General features: G+C 40.2%; 1 protein-coding gene across 5 annotated transcripts in view; it reads left to right on the forward strand.

The window, feature by feature from the left end:
* Positions 1–21180, forward strand: part of Dnm3 (dynamin 3) — a 477548-nt gene that overhangs the window by 237297 nt on the left and 219071 nt on the right. For all 5 annotated transcript variants that reach the window (XM_055624408.1, XM_055624405.1, XM_055624406.1 and 2 more), the window contains one exon: positions 2786–2899. In XM_055624408.1, the coding sequence (XP_055480383.1) occupies positions 2786–2899 (114 nt within the window). The remainder of the gene's footprint in view (positions 1–2785; positions 2900–21180) is intronic.

The raw sequence follows: 21180 nt of genomic DNA on the forward strand, positions 1-21180 counted from the left end.
AGAAAGAAAGAAAGAAAGAAAGAAAGAAAGAAAGAAAGAAAGAAAGAAAGAAAGAAAGAAAGAAAGAATGTATATGAGAGCCCCACCATAGTTTTTTTTGCCTTCTTTGGAAAACAAACCAACAGACTAGATGACCTGATTTCTGAGTCACCTTCTAGCCCCTATTTAGGCACCTTCTTCTCAGGGCAAGTCTATCATGCCCTCCTGAGTACCCTTTTTGTTGGTAAAGATCTCTTATTATATGGTTATATCAAAACTACATCTTTCTGGATCTGCCTTTCTTGTTGAATTATAAAACCCCTAAGGACACAATGGAATCACTGTGCTACTTTCATTTTAAACTTAAAAAAAAAAAAAAAGCATTTACAGAATGAAATTCATGACCCAGCTTGTTGGAGCCAGCTTGTTCTACTAATAAGTAAAGTAGTAGTGATTTGTTACTGTAGACGTGGAAGAGGTCTTCTATATCCAAAGATTCTGAATAAAGTGAAATAGAGTGTTTTTCCTGATGAATTTAAAGCCCAGATAGGACAGCATTGGTGTCAAAAATTTTTAATCTGTTTTATCAAAACCTCACCATGATCATGTCCTCTAAGGAATGACTTAATTTTATGTGTTGGTTGAGTGTGCTAAATGGTCTTCAAACTGAAGTAGGAGTAAGGGTCCCCTCAGTAATATATTAAAATGCAGATTCCTGAACTTCATGTGTATGTGTTCTGAGTCACTCAGAGAATACCTAGTCTAGGTCTCCAAGTTTTTGTTTGTTTGTTTGATTTGGTTTTGTTATTTACTTATTTATTACCATTTATTCACTTTGTATCCTGGCTGTGGCCCCCTCCCTCGTCTCCTCCCAATCCCACTCTCCCTTCCTCTTCTCCCCCTATGCCCCTCCCCTAGTTCACTGATAGGGGAGGACCTCCTTTCCTTCTATCTGACCCTAGCCTATCAGGACTCAGCAGAGCTGGCTGCATCATCTTCTTCTTTGGCCTGGCAAGGCTGCACCCCTTTCCCCAGGAGGAGGTGATCAAAGAGCCAGTCACTGAGGTAACCCATTTGGAAACTGAGCAGGGGGTCCAGGTTCTCTCTATATGGTCCTTGGTTGGAGTATCAGTCTCTGCAGGCTCCCCTGGGCTCAGGTTTTTTTTGGCTCTGTTGGTCTCCTTGTGGAGATCCTCTCCCCTCCAGGTCTTTCTATCTCCCACTTCTTTCATAAGATTCCCTGCACTCTGCCCAAAGTTTGGCTATGGGTCTCAGTATCTTTCCTTTGATACCCTGCTGGGTAGAGTCTTTCAGAGGCCCTCTGTGGAAGGCTCCTGTCCTGTTCTCTGTCTTCTCCTACTTTCGATGCTTATCCTGTTTGCCCTTCTGAGTTAGGTTTCAGCCTCTTCCCTAGGGTCCTTCATGTTGTTTAGCTTCTTTAGGACTATAGATTTTTGTATGTTTATCCTATATTATATGGCTAATATAGCATTTGAATGACTTTCATGTGTCTGGTAGGGATTGTACTTTGAGGTACATTGTCTTCTTCCTATAGTAGAACATAAGAAGAAGGGGCTGAAAAACCACCTCAGTGTGGGCCTCAAAGAGGTGCTCTCTGGGTATGTGTCAGATCAACAAGGCCTTGAGGAAGGAGAATGGGCAGTGGGGATGCTGAAACAAGGACTCACATGAGGCCTAGACTGCAAATGTGGAGAGAATTTTGAAAAGTCCAAAATCAGCAGTGAGAATCTTGCTGTATTTTCATAATTTTCCTATGGCATGTCTTAAACTTCAAAATAAAATTTAATAGAAATATAAAATTTTATAATTAAAATATTTTAATCTGCCTTCAGGAACCAAGTAACTAAGAAATATTTTAGGTTGTCTAGGACAGTGAATGTTTTTAAATATGACACATTTTTAACTTTACAGTAATGTAAAATTCCATATAGAATTTCATTTCTGGTTTAGAGACAATAAAACCATGTAACATAGAGGATATGGGAAACTATTCCATGTGCGGAATAAGTTAACTTTGTAACCACAGTGAGGAAAAATGCATTTTTTCCCCTAAATGCAACTTTTAAGTTCTGTCAAATTTGTCACCCACTTGTTAACGTTTTAGAATTTGAGAACCATTGCATGATTTTTCTAAGATGCTTCATATTTTACTCTATGTCAAATAACAACCAGAAGGAGGTGGATAAATCAAGACCATTTGAAGGCCCTAAACTTTTTATTTTAGTTCATTGTTTCAGCTTTCTTCCTCAATCAGCCGTATTCAGGGCCATTAGCAAGGATCTAACTGGTTGGCTTGAGGGTTTATTTTGTTGTTATTGTTGTGTTTTGTTTTTGGTTTTTGCCATTCGCTGACCAGTGTCTGTCACTAGTTTTAATGAGCTTCAAGTGAGGCAGACAAACAGACCAGTAGCCTGGAAGGAGATATGAAGAAGTGGTCACGGACAGTCTATTCAGACAATCAACAAAATATGCTTTAATTGTAGCAGCACTGCTAGAACTAGTGTCAGGCTGCCTCATTTCATTCCTGTCTATTTCAGTCGACTCTGCTTCTGCCTTCCATATGAGCCCAAGATTTTTGCTTTATTCATAGATGGACAAGACCTCCCTCTAGCCATCTCAATTTTTGGAAGATACAGTTTCTCAGACAGCTGAGTGGAAGCTGAGTGTATGGGGGACGGGCAATGCTGTTCCTACCATAATTTACATCTTGCTTTTGCTTCACCCAAGACTTCTGCTCTCTGGTTACTCACACTCAACGCTGCTGCTGCTGTCTGCTTTCTTGCAGGTGATCCGTAAGGGCTGGCTGACCGTCAGCAACATTGGCATCATGAAAGGAGGCTCGAAGGGCTACTGGTTTGTCCTCACTGCGGAAAGCTTGTCGTGGTATAAAGATGACGAGGTAAGCCATGGAGGGCGACAGGTCCCCAAAGCGCTTCTAAAATGCAGTTAACCGATGCTGCTGTGATGCATGGCTCCAGACCCCGGTTCTTTTTGCCATGAGATCTGTCAGGAAATACTGTTTTAGAAAAGCCTTGCTTTTCCTCTCTTCTTACAGATCTCGAGTTTTACAACGTCCCCACTAAATTTACTTTCCCGCTTATTTCTTAAGTACAGCCCTGTTTTGCTGACCCCCCCAAAAAAAATGAATTTATGGGTCAGGAGTTGAAAACTTCCTTCCTCATGTTACTATCAAGCCACCGGTACAATTTAATGAAAGTAACTTTTATTAAATGTTTTGAAAAGACATAAGGTAATAGAAGGGAAACGAATAGCACGCTGGGGTGAGTAAAGCAGTGTGGAACTGTTGCCATGGCATCTGCCTCAAATGAAAGGCTAGGGCAATGGTAAGATTGCTGGTCTCCCTGTTAGTACCAGATCATTATACACATTTTCTTCTTTGAGAATTTGATATCTCTGTAAAAACAGAAGTGACGATAATTGTGGTGTTCTGGCTCATGTTCAGCGTTAATAATGTCATCCCATGACTTACCGCTTACTTAAATCTGATAGCTAGAAAGGCACGGAGAAGTCACAGTAGTCTTATAGAGTCATTAAGGTGCTATAAAATCTTAGAGCTAGATTTTAGAGGACATGGATTGAAACTGAAGTATGTTCTGGAAATTTTAATAGCTCTGCTCTAGCCAGTGAAGTCACTGGCATTTGTAATACAGCACACAAACATTATGTAAGTGTGCCCTTGCATAGCAGAATGGTAAACAGGTGAGACCATCTCTATCTAATTAGCTATCAAAGACATATGGCCGATGAAAACTCCCTCCTACTTTTGCCTGATTGCTTTTGAAAGCATTAAAAGAGCCTTTGTCATTTCTGGGAAGAAAAGTGTCATAGTTCAGGGTTCTTTCCATTTCTTCATGTCTTCTGTGTAACACTATGTTAAAAAGTATTGGATGATGGCTTGATTCCCATGGAAGATTCTGTGACATGGAAACCCAAAATCTTTAGAAATGCTGGAACAAATTTGCCATTTAAGGCATTATTTTCAATTTTTCATGTCATCGACCTCAGCAAAAAGTGATATTGGTCACCCCATAGGCTCATCTATTTGAGTGTTTAGTTACCAGGGAGTGGTACTATTTGAAAGGATTAGAAGAATTGGGAGGTGTGGCCTCTCTGGAATAGACATAGCCTTGTTGGAGGAAATGTGTCACTGGGGGTGAGCTTTGAGGTTTTAAAAGTCCATGACAGGCTCAGGCTCAGGCTCTCTCAGCCCACAAAGAAGAATGTAGCTTTCAGCTGCCTCTCCAGTCTCTGCCTGCATTTTGCCATGCTCCCTGCCATGATAATAATGTACTAAACCTCTGAAACTCTAAGCCAGCCCCAATTAAATGCTTCCCATTTAAGAGCTGCCTTGGTCATGGTGTCTCCTCATAGCAATAGAACACTGACTGACACAGTCATTTTGAGAAGCTGAGTATTAGTTAGCAATGGTTTCCTGTGGCTGGTGAGACATTGTTGTCATTCTGTGGGAAGCTCTAATTTTAGGAGTCATGGTGTCAGACACATTTACCCCCAAATATTTAGATATTCACTTACATACATTATCAGTCTTGGGACCCATTCCCAGTAATATAAGCAGGTGGTTTTCCTTAGAGTCATAATAGTGGCAGTCAGTGTTTCGTGCATGTTAATTAACTGACCCACATAGAACTCTGGGAAAGGTACTGTTATTATTTCGGTTTGGAGATGGGGGCACTAAAACTAGCAAACATGATCACCATCACCAGCGCAGGCCATCATTTTGGAAAGTCATTTCAATATGGTTTGGTTTATCTTATAAAAGCCACAGCAGTGTCCATTAGGATAACCAGCTTCCATTAGTCAGATAGAGAGTTGGTAGCAAGGCAGAAATGGGTTCTGAGAGTCCCAGAGGTACTCAGGGTTGTTCCATCTTGCCTCACAGAGGATCCGCAGGGATAATTTTCAGGTGACTCAGCATTGACCTATTTCTGAGAGCAGCCACCATGGGTCATGAGCAGAACATGATGTGTTTCTGAGAGATCTTGAGGAGCCATTGCTTTTGCAGCTTAACTGTGGGGCTGGCTCTCTGGCCTGCTGTGTCACCCCTGGAAGGGTAGTGAGCTATCTCATGTTCTGAGTAGGAAAGAAAGAAACCTTGCAAGCCCAGAAAGTTACATCCCTGGACTTTCCCTTTTCTTTAAAGACTCAACAGGGACTATTTCTGACATGAACTCAATGGCTGGCTATTTGGCCGCCCCCCCCCTCCCCCAGGGAGGAGCAGCCTTGCTAGGCCACAGAAGAGGACATTGCAGCCAGTCCTGAAGAGACCTGATAAGCTAGGGTCAGATGGAAGGGGAGGAGGTCCTCCCCTATCAATGGACTTGGAAAGGGGCAGGGAGGAGATGAGGAAGGGAGGGTGGAATTGGGAGGGAATGAGGGAGAGGGCTATGGCTGGGATACAAAGTAAGTAACCTGTGATTAATATAAAAAAATAAAAATTATTATAAAAAATAAAAAAATATATTCAAGACAACTACAAAGACACTGCTCTCCCAAGAATGCTTACTTTCCACATATAAAAACTAAACCTGTGCACCAATATTGCCTATGTCCAGTGGCAAATGCAGAGGGATGTTGGAGGCAGGGGAGAATGTGAATGACCCTTGAAATAAAGGGTCACTTTCCTCCTAAAAGAGCATACCAAGAGAGAGGAAAGGACAGACAAGCCTGGAACTATGTGTAACCAACACCCAAGTGGATACATAGGGTAGTGTCAAGCACCCAGTGCCCTGGAGAGAATGAAACGGGGCAAGGATGGAGAAAATGACAGGGGACAAGCCTTTAGAATGAGTAATTAGGAAAAAAAAGTCTATTGGAGGATGATCCATGGAGAAGGATCAGTTGAACAGCAATCCCACAGAAGATGTGATAAATGCAATAGTCTTAGAAGCTTGTGACCAGAATGTAAGCACAGTTAGGGGACAAAGGTGCCAGGGGCTAGGAGCTTACTGAGCCATCGCCCAGTTGTTGGATCTTATTCCAAGGAAAACTGGAAACCTCTAAAGCACCCGACAGGGTGTGGCATGATTACATTTGTGGTTTAGACAGGTCTCTGTGGAGCTGCGTGTGGTATTCAGTGTATTCTTAATAGACAGAGGTGGTGAGAACAGAAGGGAGTCCAGCTTAGTAAGCATGGCAGGCCAAGGGCAGACAGGATGGTCACTGAGCCTAGGGAGTGGCTGCAGGGGAGGAGCACACCAGGTCAAGTGACGCTCAGTTGACTTTAGGCTCTGGCTACTGCTGCCTGCTAAGAGACTCTGTCCAGAAACACCATGGGAAATTTTCATTTTAGGAATGGCTGACCCCAGGATGATGACCATCTCCAAGGAGTCGGCGTTAGTGGGGCAGAACCATCTCCATTCTCAGACCACTACTCCTTGGCAGCCACCACTGTCCTCCTCTCCCCTGCTCACTGGCTTCCCAGGCCAGAGCTCCCTGTCTCTGCAGACCATTCCTGAGTGTGCAGCCAGGGCAAAAGACAGGGGACTGCACTGTTTCTTGCTCTTTGGGAGAGAGTAAACAAGTGATAGGGTCTGTCGGGGGATGGAGTGGGAGGGAGGGTAAGAGGACCAGGTTCATGCAGGAAGTATGAGGAGTGTGGGGCTGAGCAACACACCAAGGGAATCCTGAATCTGTGTGGCACTCTTTGTGAACAGCACCATTGTAAATGATGCTTTGTTCCAAAGGGGCTTGCTGGCATGGTTCAGCTAGGGGTTGCTTAAATGTGATTCTGTTGATAACCTGTAAAGAAATTCCCCAAATCTAGAATATTCCTGTATGAAAAAAAAAAAAAAAAAGAGCTTTAGTTCTATCTCAACTTGTGGAGCTAATTTGTTGGGGGGGGGGGTGAGTGGAATGCTTAGATTGTCCCTATATGTACATTTCTTCATGTATGTCCCTATATGTAGAGAAGCCTGTTTCAGAAAGAAATTATTGTTATTATTATTTTTTAATATTTTTTATTTTAATTTTTATTGATTACACTTTATTCATTTTGTATCCCCCCTGTAGCTTCCTCTCTCCTTCCCTCCCAATCCCACCCTCCTTCTCCCTTCTCCATGCATGCCCCTTCCCAACTCCACTGGTAGGGGTGGTCTTCCTCTCCTTCCTTCTGACCCTAGCTTATCAGGTCTCATCAGGACTGGCTGCATTGTCTTCCTCTATGTCCTGGTAAGGCTGCTCCCCCCTCAGGGGGAGATGATCAAAGAGCTAGTCACTGAGTTCATGTCAGAGACAGTCCCTATTATTATTATTATTATTATTATTATTATTATTATTATCATCATTATTTTGTCAAAGAAATGTGACAAGGGAAAGATCCTTGGATTAGTTGTGGATTCATTAATTTGTTTAGTTTAATTAATTAACTAATTAATTAATTTACATTTAAATTTCCATAGAGGGTCTCTGTATCATGTACTTTGTTTTCTTTTGTAATTAGGCAGGTGTGTGTTTTCATTTTCACCTAAATGGCTGCTTAATAAATAGGTCATTTCCTGTGAGCATATATGGCTTAATTTAACTTTTGACAGGTTTCTCAATAAAGATGAATGACTCAATAAATATGCCCATGATGAAGGAACAAGGCTGGTTCTCAGGATGACACTAATGGAGCACAGGGCTATGTAGACCTGGTGCTATGAACGGGCGTGGGCTGGGGGTATGGGTTTGCTGTGGCTGCCTGCACTGGGTCAAGTCTCTCCACTTTTCTGGGCCTCAGTCTTTTCATTGACCAGTGGGCACCATTGCTGACACAACCACCTCAGAAGGATTTTACAGAGGGCCTCATAAACCATTTGTGAGCCAGGGTCCTTGCTAACAAACCAGTGTGTTCATTTGAGCTATTGAAAGTGTCGCCACAGTCGCCCTGAGTATGTCGTGTTATTCTCTGACTAACATGTTTTCTGATTCCCAGTTTGCTCTGGTTGTTTCATGTTATGACATAAGGTATATGGGATCTGGGTTTCTTGTTTGTTTGTTTGTTTGTTTTGTTTTTTTAATGAAGAATGGCAAGGCTCAGGTAACAAAAGAGAACTCACATCTCATCTGGTCAGAGATATTTTCCACACTGTCTCTCTTCTAGTATATACATTATCCTTGTCTTAAACCAAGAATTAGGAATGATGTTATCAAACTGATTCTGTTCTGAGCAGTCATGGCAAGTCCATGATAATCAGCGTGATGGGCATGTCCATAGAAGCATTGTTTCAGTTTTCTATTTTCTCCCTATTCAGAAAGAGAGATAAACCCTGCTTTTCACTGGATCCATGAATTAACCCCCCCCCCCAAAAAAATCCATTGGTAGCTTTTAAACGTGTACTCTAATAGTTCAATACAGCAATGGCACACACATGCCACTGATATGTGACTTTAACAGAAAGGTTTCTGCTTACGTTTCAGGCAGCATAATGTCCCTGTATTATCTTCATGGGACTACACTAATGTGGTATATTACAGTTGACAGAGTTTATCCACACAACGGTATCTTATTTGTTTACGTTACTCCAAGACTGGAGCTTTGTGCAATGTGTAAGGTCATAGTCCATCTTTCAGAGCCCAATAGTGTCTAAGTCATTGCTAGGGAATTTCCTTGGGTCTTGTACTTCTAGATCACATAGCAGAACCCCAGACCTGGAATTGCCTACACAAATGGTCACAAACATATTTCACTGATTACATAGGCCTGCTTGTGGACTGTCTTCCCCGTGTCCCTCTGTCAGTGTGTGCATGCCAAGGCCCATAGGATTAGGGGCAGCTGCTGGTGAGGGCGGGGTCAGAGCTTGCACACGCAGTGGTCTGAGCTGACTGGCACATAGCTCTTTGACTCTATCAAAATCATAACATAAGGTTGGTTATACCAGTTATCTTTGATGAGTACTGGCAGGGGAAATACAGCAATTTTAACGATGTTGTATGGAATAGTCTATGCTCCTCTCTATAGCAGTTTTACCAGTGGGCAGCAAATTTGGTGTCCCTTTAGCAGCTTTAGCCTCTTTGGGTCCCTCCCCAGAACAGCACACTGGCTTCTGTTTCCTCACCTTGTTGTTTGACACCTTTAAAGGTGTCAATCTGGGATAACCTACTTGAAATTCCTCTTTATATGTTTGTATCTATGAACATATCCACTCTCTATATTATGTATCTATATGTATATTCATATATCAACAAGCCAAATGGTCAAAAGGTTTGACTAAATCAAATGCCAAATAGCTTTCAGGAAAGAAGACAGTCCCTAGTTAGTAGTGGTAATGGTAGACAGCACTTCCTGTTGTCATCACACCTGCTTAAATGTCAAAATGTCAGGCCTGCTCCCCTTCTCTGGATTTTCTTTTTTTTTTTTTTTTTTACTTTTTTTTATTAATTACACTTTATTTACTTTGTATCCCCCCTCTAGGTCCCTCCCTCCTCCCCTCCCAACCCCTCCCTTCCTTCCCCTTCTCTACCCATGCCCCTCCCCAAGTCCACTGGTAGGGGAGGGTTTCTTTTCCTTCCTTCTGATCCTAGTCTGTTAGGTCTCATCAGGACTGGCTGCATTGTCTTCCTCTGTGGCCTGGTAAGGCTGCTTCCCCCTCAGGGGAAGGTGATCAAAGAACAGACTAATCAGTTCATGTCAGAGACAGTCCCTGATCCCATTACTATGGAACCCACTTGGAGACTGAACTGACTGTCATGGGCTACAATGTCCTGTTTGAATGCAGATTTAGATTTCCTTCAGTCATAAGGTTAGGACATTCTGCTGGAAATATTGTGTCCTCCAATTCTACTTTCAATTACCATTTCAATCTTTATGCTGGACCATAGATGTAGAGTAAGTATTGGCAGCCAGCTTCACTGTATCTGAGTAAGCAGTTGCTTCTCTCTGATTAGTTTAACTCTGTGAAATATACATATTTACATATTTTACATATGTGTTATATATTTACATATATTAATATATATATATATATATATACATATATATGAAGTGTGTGTGTGTGTGTGTGTGTGTGTGTGTGTGTGTGTGTGTGTGTGTAGAACTGATTGGAGGAGTACAAAACTGAACTGGGGATAGAAAGTTGTTACCATGATGACATGAGAAGTCTAGGCTGGCCTGGGCTGATGAAATTTGTAGACACAATCTAAGAGACGTTTTAGAAGATGAAAAGTAACAGTGAAACTTGACATGTGAGGAATGTAAGCATTATGCTGATAAAAAAAACAAAACAATGCATTATTGTTTTATCTACTTTCTGCCACCAGCAATTCAAAAAATGAAAAGAGCAGATCAAATATTAACAGACATCTCAGATACTGAGTGAGTGAATGGCTAAGCTACAATGAATTTTTATCATGTGATAGTATTATCGAGGGCCAAAGGCGAATTATTGAATTGCAGAATTTTGTTAATTTTCATCATTGGTTAGTAGATTTTGGTCTCCTGACTGTACATGGCTTCCTGGACTTAAGATTATTTGAGCAAAAACTGAGTTTCTCATTAATAATTTTCACATATAAATTCTTGGGCAATTTAGTCAGGATAAAAGAATAAAACAAAAACTCACTTAAAACCAGGCCACAGTAGAGGACAATGCAGCCACTTTTGATGAGAACTGATAGACTAAGATCAGAAAGAAGGAGAGGAGGACCTCCCCTATCAGTGGACTTGGGGAGTGGCATGCATGCAGAAAGGGGAGGGAGGGTGGGATCGGCAGGGGAGGAGGGAGGGGCTCATGGGGGGATACCAAATGAATAAAGTGTAATTAATAAAAAAAAATAAAAGATTTAAAAAAAAAATTAGCTCTGATGGGGAACTCTCCTCCACTGCTAGTGGGAATGTAAACTTGTACAACTACTCTGGAAATCAATCTGGTGCTTCCTCAGACAACTAGGAATAGTGCTTCCTCAAGATCCAGTCATACCACTCCTAGGCATATACCCAAAAAAGGCTCAAGTACACAATAAGGATATTAGCTCAACCATGTTTGTAGCAGCCTTATTTGTAATAGCCAGAAGCTGGAAACAGCCCAGATGCCCCTCAGTGGAGGAATGGATACAGAAATTGTGGTACATCTACACAATGGAATATTACTCAGCAATAAAAAACAAGGAAATCATGAAATTTGCAGGTAAATGGTGGGGTCTGGGAAAGATCATCCTGAGTGAGCTATCCCAGAAGCAGAAAGACACACACAGTATATACTCACTCATATAGACATATTAATATAGGATAAACCTACTAAAATCTGTACACCTAAAGAAACTAATCAAGAGAGAGGACTCTGGCTAAAATGCTCAATCCCTATCCAGAAAGGCAAAGAGGATGGACATCAGAAGAAGGAGAAAAGAGGGAAAAATTCAGGAACCTGACACAGAGGACCTCTGAAAGACTCTGCCCTGCAGACTATCAATGCAGATGCTGAGACTTATGGGCAACCTTTGGGCAGAGTGCAGGGAATCATAGGAAAGAAGTGGGAAACAGTAAGATCTGGAGAGGACAGGAGCTCCACAAGGAGATCAACAGAACCAAAAAATCTTAGCACAAGGGTCTTCCTGAGACTGATACTCCAACCAAGGACCATGCATGGAGATAACCTAAGACCCCTGCACAGATGTAGCCCATGGCAGTTCGGTATCCAAGTGGGCTCCATAGTAATAGGAACAGGGACTGTCTCTGACATGAACTGATTGGCCTGCTCTTTAATTAACTCCCCCTGAGGGGGAAGCAGCATTACCAGGCCACAGAAGAAGACAATGCAGCCACTCCTGATGAGACCTAACTGACTAGGATCAGAAGGAAGGAAAAAAAACCCTCCCCTACCAGTGGACTTGGGGAGGGGCATGCGTGCAGAGGGGGGAGGAAGGGAAGGATTGGGACGGGAGGAGGGAGGGAACCACAGGGGGGATACAAAGTGAATAAAGTATAAGTAATAAAGAATTAAAAAAATTAGCTCTGATAATTTTATACCAACACTCTAATGACAAGATTTATTTACAATACTTATAGGGTATACATTTTGAGAGAAAGGGATAGTTTGATTAAAAAAAAAGGCTTTCATTTTTCTTAATATCAGCAAAAAGGGACTAAAGAGATGTCTGTTAGAATGTGTAAGTTTTCACAGAGTTAAACTAACCAGCCAGAAGCAGCTGCTCCCTCAGATACAGAAGCTGGCTGCCAATCCTTACTCTACATTGATGGTCCAGCATAAAAGTTGAAATGGTAATTGAAAGTAGCATTGGGGGACACAGTGTTTCCAGCAGAAATGTCCTAACCTTGCATGACTGAAGGAAATCTAAATCTGCATTGAAACAGGACATTCTTTGGACTCTTAAGAAATTACAGGCCTCATTTTTGTGGGCTGAAATGTTTGGATAACTTGATAAGGAGATTATATAATTCCCTTATGGGGATGTTTACTTAGCATTGCTTTTACTGTGTAGCTGTGACCGATGACAAATAAAACCTTGAAAATAGGAAGGAAAGTGACAACTGTAGTCCCGGATGTTCAAAAGTAGACCAGAGTCCCAGCGATCTGCAGCTCTGCCCTCTCCTGTATACTTGCTGTTTTGTGGAGTGCTGCCTTGGAACAGCAGGTCCCCTATGATGGAGACGGTCAGCCTCAGCCCACTGAACACTTGGCACACTCCTTGTCAAAATCTTTCACTTAGCTCAAACTTGGCTACCTTTATTTTAAAAAATCCAAAGAAATATCAAACACCAACTTACGCAACTTAAAAGTCTTCATCTTCATAGTTTTATTTTCCTTTCACACATATAGAAAGTAACTTACATTGTGCTTTTTAAGATGATATTGATTATTTCCACATTCTGGCATTATCCAAAAGTTTATGACTTAGGAAATAAAATAAGTGTTATTCAATAAGCTATAATGGCCAGTGCTATTTCAAATTTATTAAAAATACCTTTTAACTACACACCCACTGATACTGTCTGTTGTTTCCAAAGCTAATTCTGAAAGTACACGTTCTTTATTTTACCTTTTTCCCAAGAGAATAAAATTCGTGTTACCTTATTTTATGAATTTAAAATGTATATAAAACAGTCAAGACTCTTGAAAGCAGATTCAGAAATGTTTTTAAGGGTAATTTGTCATGATTTATGGAAAAACTATTTGAAACATTCTGCTGGAGTGCCTCACTTTGGAATATATCTGTTGACCCCCAGTTCCTTCGTGTTGTGATCCTGGGTCATCCTGAGCAGGATACATTCCTGTCCTGGAAGGGCACAAAAGAATAATCCTCATGAGGACTCTTTTGGTGTCTGCTGCCGTTTTGCCTGAAGTATCTAAAGCTGGGTGGGATTATGCAAATAGCTTCATGGACACTTTGTACTTCCTGTTTATACTTCACGTTCTGTGAAGCATCATTCAGCATTCTCTTGAATGGTCATGGGAGTTTCCTCTACGGCAAAACCCCTGTAATTCTTCATGAGTCTTATAGGGGAGAAACAGATTTTTTTCTTTAAATAAGAGATATATTTCTATGAGTCCAGTTTGTTTACGTGCAAGACATTTAACTTTATTCATATTTTCATGTCATAGTTTTGCCTATGACTCAGGCCTATTTTTCTCTCTTAAGTGAAGTATACTGTCAGATATAGTACAAATACCATAAAATTCAGAAAATTGGAAACTGTGGTCTCTTAGCCTTAAGATTAAATCACACATTTTAAAAATGGAACAACATTGCAAAATTTAAACAGGGATGAAGGGACCACAAACCAAAGAATGTCACAAAGATGTAATAAACCTATTATTCTTGTGTAATTAAAAATAATTTTTAAAAAATGGAATGCCTAAGTGAAAAACAGTTTGCTTGAGATGTTTAATTATTCTGACCATTACAAAATAGTTTGGAGTAGCCTCAGCTTACAATTTTAAAGCTTTACTGGAATATAAGAAAAATTTAAATTTGAAATATTTAAAGGTAAGATGCTTTAATAAACTAGGTCAAAGTAGAGCAATTTTCTAATTTACCCGTCTCTCTGCATTTTGCCCTTAGTTGCTTAAAATGCTTGTATACAAAGCCAGCCCTGATCACTTCTCCATCCAGTTCATAATAGCACATGAAGTTTGATATTTCATCAAAAATTAGGCAGAATACATCATATATATCATGCAGGCCTATCTTCGCCCTTTTGAAAGTATCAACTTGCTTGAAAATATTAAGTGTGACAGTTTACATGAATGGAAGCATGGGTTTTAAGTAAATCTATCAGCTCTGGATATCTTAAGCCTATGGCTGCATTATAAACTCTTTCCTAGTTAAACAGAAGGATGGTGGCTAATCTGTGCATATCACAGCACCTAGAAATGTTGATGGTTTAATATGTGTGAAAACCTGTTGAAAATATTTTAAAATATGTTTTACTCAGACCAGACTGTCAATTTCTTACCTTGAAATGCTTGATCCTCCACAATATATTGTTACTCTTTTCATTCTCTCTCCCTCCCTCTCCTTCCGTACTTCACCCTCCCTCCCCCGTTAAAAGTTACAGCATAGAAAACAATACTGGCAGAAAAATTTATTCTTCAACAAACATCAAACTGAAGTTAACTGGTTATGTTGAATTGATCTTCATATCCGCGTTGGGAGGCAGCAAAGATGGGTGCAATAGATGTCAAGGGTGTGATACAGGAAAAGAGGACTGTAAAACACAGGATCATTTTCAGAAATGGGTTTTATTATGTTTCATAGGCACCACTCACTTCACTTTGGGTGGGTTTTAATATGCAAATCAAAATAAAAAGATTACATACGAGTTTTTAATAAGCCAACAGTTTAAAACCCCAGGCCCCCAAGCCCCTCATTGTGGTTGTAGCTCTTGGTGTAGATGCTATGGTGTGAGGGCTGCTCTCTTTCAATGGCTGGTTGTCATTCAGGCTGGGTTGTCATGTGACTGCCTGTCTGTGCCTGCTGTACAGGTGAGCGGATGTTCTGCACAGCAAGTGTAGACAGGCAGACACATGACAACTCTGTCCAGCCAGGCCCTTGAGTCCTTCAGGTTTCCTTTGCTCATGGACAGATACAATCAGCCTGTTTTCCAGATTTGGTGGTTTTGGGAGATAAGGGGAAAGGAGAAAAACACACAATAGAATTAAACATTAAAACATTAGGAACTAAAAAGAAGTTAGACTTTGACTTTATTCAGAAAGTAGACTCATACATTTGATCCAAATATGCTAACAAGGATGATTGTCAAAAACAGAAAACTCACATGATTTTAAGGAAAAAAAAATAACATTTTTTTAAAAAAATCCAACTCCTATTGTTACTGGCCCTCATGCAGTCAGAGTTCAGAGTAATTGAACCAGATGTTTTTCCTCTTCACAAAATCTCTGCATCTCTTACTAGTGAAGTCAAAGATAAAGTCTGTGTTTAGACATGTTTCTCACCGTAGATAAGTACCACAGCCTTGCCCATCAAAAAGCACATTGTCATTCACACGGTAACAGCAGCCATTTTCAAATCACTAATGAGCCTAATGCGTTTGGCAACACAGCCAAGAAAGAGACTTTGGAGATAAATATATCTCTCCAAAACAGGAATTTATTTAAAATTTTATTTTCCTTTTGTAGTAGCCACATGAAAACCAAACAACTTATGAACTTATATTCCTTTTGATTAACAAGCAGGGTGATTCCATGAATCAAAGGCATAATCTAGAATGTCCCTACCCACAGGAGTGCTCAGAATGTGTTCTTGACAATGTTAACACAATACCAGTGTAGAGTAGAAACTTAAACACAGACAAAGTTCACTTCATACCCAAAATGAAAATCCAAGTCGGTGTTAAGCATACAAATGTAAGCCGCAGCCCCGCTGCGTCAAGAGTTCTGGCTACCTTAATAAACTTTGTTAATTGGCATATGTAAAGATATTTAACTACTTCCCTGTCATTTTAAACACAAAACAGCCAAAGAGTTGAAAGTCTAAGAAAGTGGAATTCCTTAAAAAAAAAAAAAGTTATTAACTAAGAATTGTACATTAGAGATTACTTTCAAGGAAAATAAACACTTCATTATTTACCTTTATCTGGAAATTCTAAAAAGAAAAAAGAAAGCAAATAGAAGTTTCATGGACAGTAAAATACTTTTTCGACGATGAGAAAAAAAAGAGTTTACTTCAGATCTGAATTTCTGTTCAGTGTCTGGAGATGGTATCATTTTAACAGAGTTGATGAGGGCAATTGTATCTGGACTTATTTAATTTCAAGGAAATAATGCGTGTTTCTGCCTAACACTTGAGTCCAGCACAAGAGCTTGGCTGCTATTCAAGTCATTACAAAGTCAAGTATGCAAAAATGGAATACCTTGAAATACTATTTGGTTTGTTGTTTCATTGAGCACAATAAGAAATCATTATAAAGTGATTCACTTACAAAGAATGTACTGGTAGTAATTAAAAGTTACTCTAATTCTGTATCGCTTTCCCCTCGCCCACAAATAATCTGATCCAGTTTACTCTGTTCAGTTAAAGGACTGATGCATGTAACCTGAAAAAGCAAAAAGAAATGTGAGTCCAGGTGTTATCCTTTCATATGAAGCAGTTTTATTTATCTCATGCTATCCAAAACATTTGAGCTTGAACTATCGTGATAGTTTCTCTGCAGAGAAAAATAAATAAAAATAAAGGGAGGGAATGCTTATTTTATTTATGAGATTTGGGAACAATTTATTTTTAATAGATTAAAAATTGGCTATAGTAAGTATATGGCACAAACATAATTTATGTTGAACCCGCTCTGTGCTTATTAAAAAAAAAAATCAAAGAGAGAAAGCCTTCTCCCACCCTGTGTCCCAAGCCATACTTACTTGATTACTATTTAAAGTCTTAGTCTAAAATATGAAAACACTATTATGTAATTGTCATAGCATGTGATGCTTAATTTGTTGGATATGCCGTGTCTCAAGACAGAAACATAGGAAAAGAATTATCTTCTAAATCTCCAGCAGTAAAATTGACCCACATCAACTGTAGTATACTGGCTAGCATGATAAGTCAGGAGATACAAAATAAAGGTTTCATTATTTTCGTTAACTTACAGCTGATAAAACATCTCAATAAAAGTCCTTTGAAAAGAGGCTAAATATTTGCATCTACATAATCCGCAGGACCCCAAAGTAAAAAACAGATTTGGAATATGAAAGCTTCAGTCCTCAATGAGGGTTTCCTGCCGCAGGTTAAACTCTGTTCTCCCAGTTATCCTAAGCTGGGATCTCTATGTGATGGTCTCACAGTTATTATTTGGATAGCATATGGTGATGGGTGGGTTATTATCCTGAGATAAGACAAAAGGTTGATTTTAAAGAGCAGCTCCCTTACAGAGTCACTGGGAGTCTCAGCTTCCTTTAGTGACAATGGACATTCGTGGGCGAGTGACTTTTTAAACAACTTGTAGTTTCTTTTTATTTCCCATATCAGCTTAACACTCCAATCAAGAGAGAGAAAAAAGAGAGAGAGAGAGAACACATTATTTTCTTAGTATTTGTTTTTATGCCTAAGCTTTCTCTTCCCCATAGAGTAAAATACTTGGGTGGTCCATAGGCAAAAGGTGGGGGGAGATAGTATATTTTGGCCTTTTAAAAACATAAGTGCATTTTCCAAGCCAAAGGCTCAGTGACAACTAGGAAGGAGGGTAAGCCTGTTAACTAATTGTAGGAGAACAATCAGACACTTTGTCTCAGTACAAGCATTTGATTTTGAGATCTATGTTATGTTCTTTTTTTTTTTTTTTTAATTGTTTTGAGAATTTAGGCAGACTGTGAAGTGATGGCGTTGAGGCTTCAGCTCAGAATTTCCTTTCTCTTAGAGGGCTACAAAAATTCTTTTGGCTCAGCACCTAGCCTAGCTGATCAATCATTCACTGTCTAAAATCATAAATAAGGATGGAATTTCCACTAAAGTGAAGTTTGGACAGACCCTGCAAACAGTTTTCTTTCCCTGAACATGTACAATGTTCCACTCTTCATATTCAGACTTACCATAGCGCCCAGTTGAACATGTCTGCTGTTGACTACTCCCTTCTGCACTAGATTCCACGATCCCTAAAACATTTATGCATCTCCTTCGGAAGTGATATTGGAATAAAATTAGACATTATTCTAATTACTCTGGAAACAGATATGGCTATTTTTGTGCCAGTATGTCTGTAAGTGGTGTGTGCTCCAGCACACAGACCTCACAGCCTGTCTTTATTCAGCAGAGGGTTGTCAAATGGACTCTGAAAAAAGTTATCTCCTACAATTTAAAATTAAGCACTACTTCCCCTTCATTTAGTTAACCTTTTCCTTGAAAATGGTTTGTTGGGACTCCACCAACTACAGGCAGGACTCCTGGATTTACAAAGAAATTCTTATTTTTACTGTTGAACTTACGACAGAGTCACTCTTGGGCCCTTTGTATCTTCAGACTAAAAATTCTCCCCTGGGAGAAAGTAGATAAGGGACCTGGATAGAAAGGTCATTCTCTTTGAAACAAAAAAAGGACACTTAGTATGAAGAGAGAAATCTTAAATTAAATATACATTAAACGAAAGCAAATCATACAATTCAATTATATCTACAGTAAAATATTCCTGCAAGATTAGAGAAATCTTAAATCTGGCCCCAAAACTTGTTTGTTCTTTTTCATGATGCATTAGTTAGGAAAGTGTGTCTCCTGAAACACATAAACTTCTATAAGTTAATTAATAGTGTTTTCAGTTTTCTGTGTAAAAGAAATGAGAGACTTTTAAAACTCTCAACTCTTCTTTTAAACAAAATTAAGATAGGATTCTTCAACTCTCCTGGAAAAATGAAAGGGCGCCTTTCCCCTTTTACCTAAGAGACAAACAGCTAAACGTTCCCCTGCTATTTGTCTTAGTTAATTACCCTAACACATCAGAAACCTTTTATGTCCACTACACCAATTCTGGGATTATCTGAAGCATAATTTTATAAAAATTTGAAAAACTTTTAAAAGAAACACAGAGGAGCAGCTATAATAAAATATTTTTCTGAAGAGAATTGTGTTCATCTTTGGATTATTATAGAATCTTTCACTTAGACAAGGAATCAAACTTAAAAAGACAAAGGAAACTATATTCCTTTATCACAAAAAACTCAAAGGGCAGGAAATATTTTAATTTCATAGAATGCGGAGTGAAAATTTTTAGGGATAAAAATAAATGAAAGTTGTAATTTATGGGTATGGTAGCAACATTTTTTTCCAGAACTTTCTTTAAGGTCAACATGAATCCCCCAGCTCATTTCGCAACCCAGACTCTTGTATTATTTTCTCGTTCAGAATTTCATTCATCTTGAAGTTTTCTTGCCTCCCATCTCCCCACCTCCCCCGCTCTCCTTCACCTCCAGGACAGCTGGAAACTGGCCAAAGAAAACTTTTGCCTTCGTTTACAAATTCCTGTTTTATCAGTGCCTTTCTAGACAACGTGCCTTATCATTTCAAAGGCCCAGGACAAGTGAAAGCCTTGTAAAATATGGGCTAGAGGGCTCAGCTGACCAGAAAGTATCAACGATTCTGGGATTTTAAAAGGACAATTTCAGTGCATTTAGTTAGCCATCCAAAGATAGAGTGCTGTTCCCCTGGCCTGCTGAGTGCTGACTCAGTAAATTGTGGTTGGCTCTTTGGCTCTCATCATCTGCATTGTCTGGTAGCAAAAAAAAAAAAAAAAAAAAAAAAACCTTCACCACGTCTTCTTTTATTTTTAGGTACTGTTATTTCTTGTGTCTCTATTATCCAGGTAACTACTTAGACAAGCTCCCTGTTCATACAAGAATTTTTAAATGTTTGTTTTCCCTCTATAGGGCAAAATGCATTCATTCCTGGAGTGATAGAGATTGCACACACAGCGCCCACTCATAACCAAGTTTAAGTCACTGAATTATCAGTTTCAACCATTCAAAACTAAGTCTCTTTCAGTTACCGTTAGTTGTCTGGAGTAAGGTTTTAGACCTAAAAAGCATACAGAAAGTCACTATTTGCCATACAGTCTTGCTCTTTTAAAAGTTAAATTCCCGAGCATCCGTCATACATGCAGCGCGGTGTCTGCCGCATGTTCGCGCAGATGATGGGATCCCTATCTCTTTCCCCAATCACAGACCAGGTGAGCAGTCCCCGAGGCCTTACCAGCCGGTCTTCCCTCGAGCGGTCCTTTCTCCCAGCACAGTCCCTGAGGGCTTCTTGGTCCCTAGTTTGCAAAACCTGTGAAGAGAAACACTGGATATGAGATTCAAAAAAAAAGGAGCACCCAGCTGTCCTCTCCTCGGAAACAGCACATCTCGTCCCCAGCCGTCCATGGCGTAGCTGGCCCTTGCCCAGTCTAACCAATGTGCAGACTACTGTACAACGGCATTGTCCTGAACAGGTAGTCTGAACACTGGGGCGACGGAGCAGGATCTCCAGAAGCCTCCGTCCGTGTCCCGGGACCAGGGCGAGCCCATCTTCCTGCACCGGGGCTCAGCCGGCTTCCCCCCTGGATTCTGTCTGCTGCATTGACTGAGACACACTCAAGGGCTGTGATTTCCAGTCTTGACGTGGCACATTTGCAGCAGACTAGGGAACTGGCAATGAATTTAGGACCAGGAAAAGGGGGAGGGCTGGGCTGGAGAGTCCATATATGGGATGATGTCACCCTGGGGAGGTTTGGGTATGCGCTGTGCCGCTGGAGAGACCGCTAGAATCGCCTGCTCTCAGACATGGGTCTGTGCATAAAATGGTACCAGATGTTTTCGTGTAATGTTAAGCAGTCATTTCATCTTCAGGCCAGATTTTTTTCCTCAACTGGGCAGGAAGTGGGCCCCAGTATGGAAAAGCTGTAAAAAAAAAAAAAAAAAAAAAAAAAAAGAGTCAAGATGTACAGTTCTGCTGTGGCCAACTGAAAGTGAGTTAAGAGTAGAAGTACAAATTTGCTGTCTGATCCAGGCTGGAGAAGTAATCTGAAGAAAGAGAGGAGATAAAGCAGTAAACAGAAAGTTGAATACTGTTAAGCAGGCAAATTTAGAAGCTTTTTTTTTTTTTTTTAACTTTTCCTGTGATACTTTGTTTTCTTGTATTTCATTCCTTAGGAAGGTCAGATAAATTGGGGGTTCCCCCTTCCTCCTCCTCCTCCTCCTCCTCCTCCTCCTCCTCCTCCTCCTCCTC

This window comes from Psammomys obesus, unplaced genomic scaffold (assembly GCF_907164565.1).
Source record: "Psammomys obesus unplaced genomic scaffold, mPsaObe1.curated_primary_1811, whole genome shotgun sequence".
In the NCBI taxonomy this organism is placed as follows: domain Eukaryota; kingdom Metazoa; phylum Chordata; class Mammalia; order Rodentia; family Muridae; genus Psammomys; species Psammomys obesus.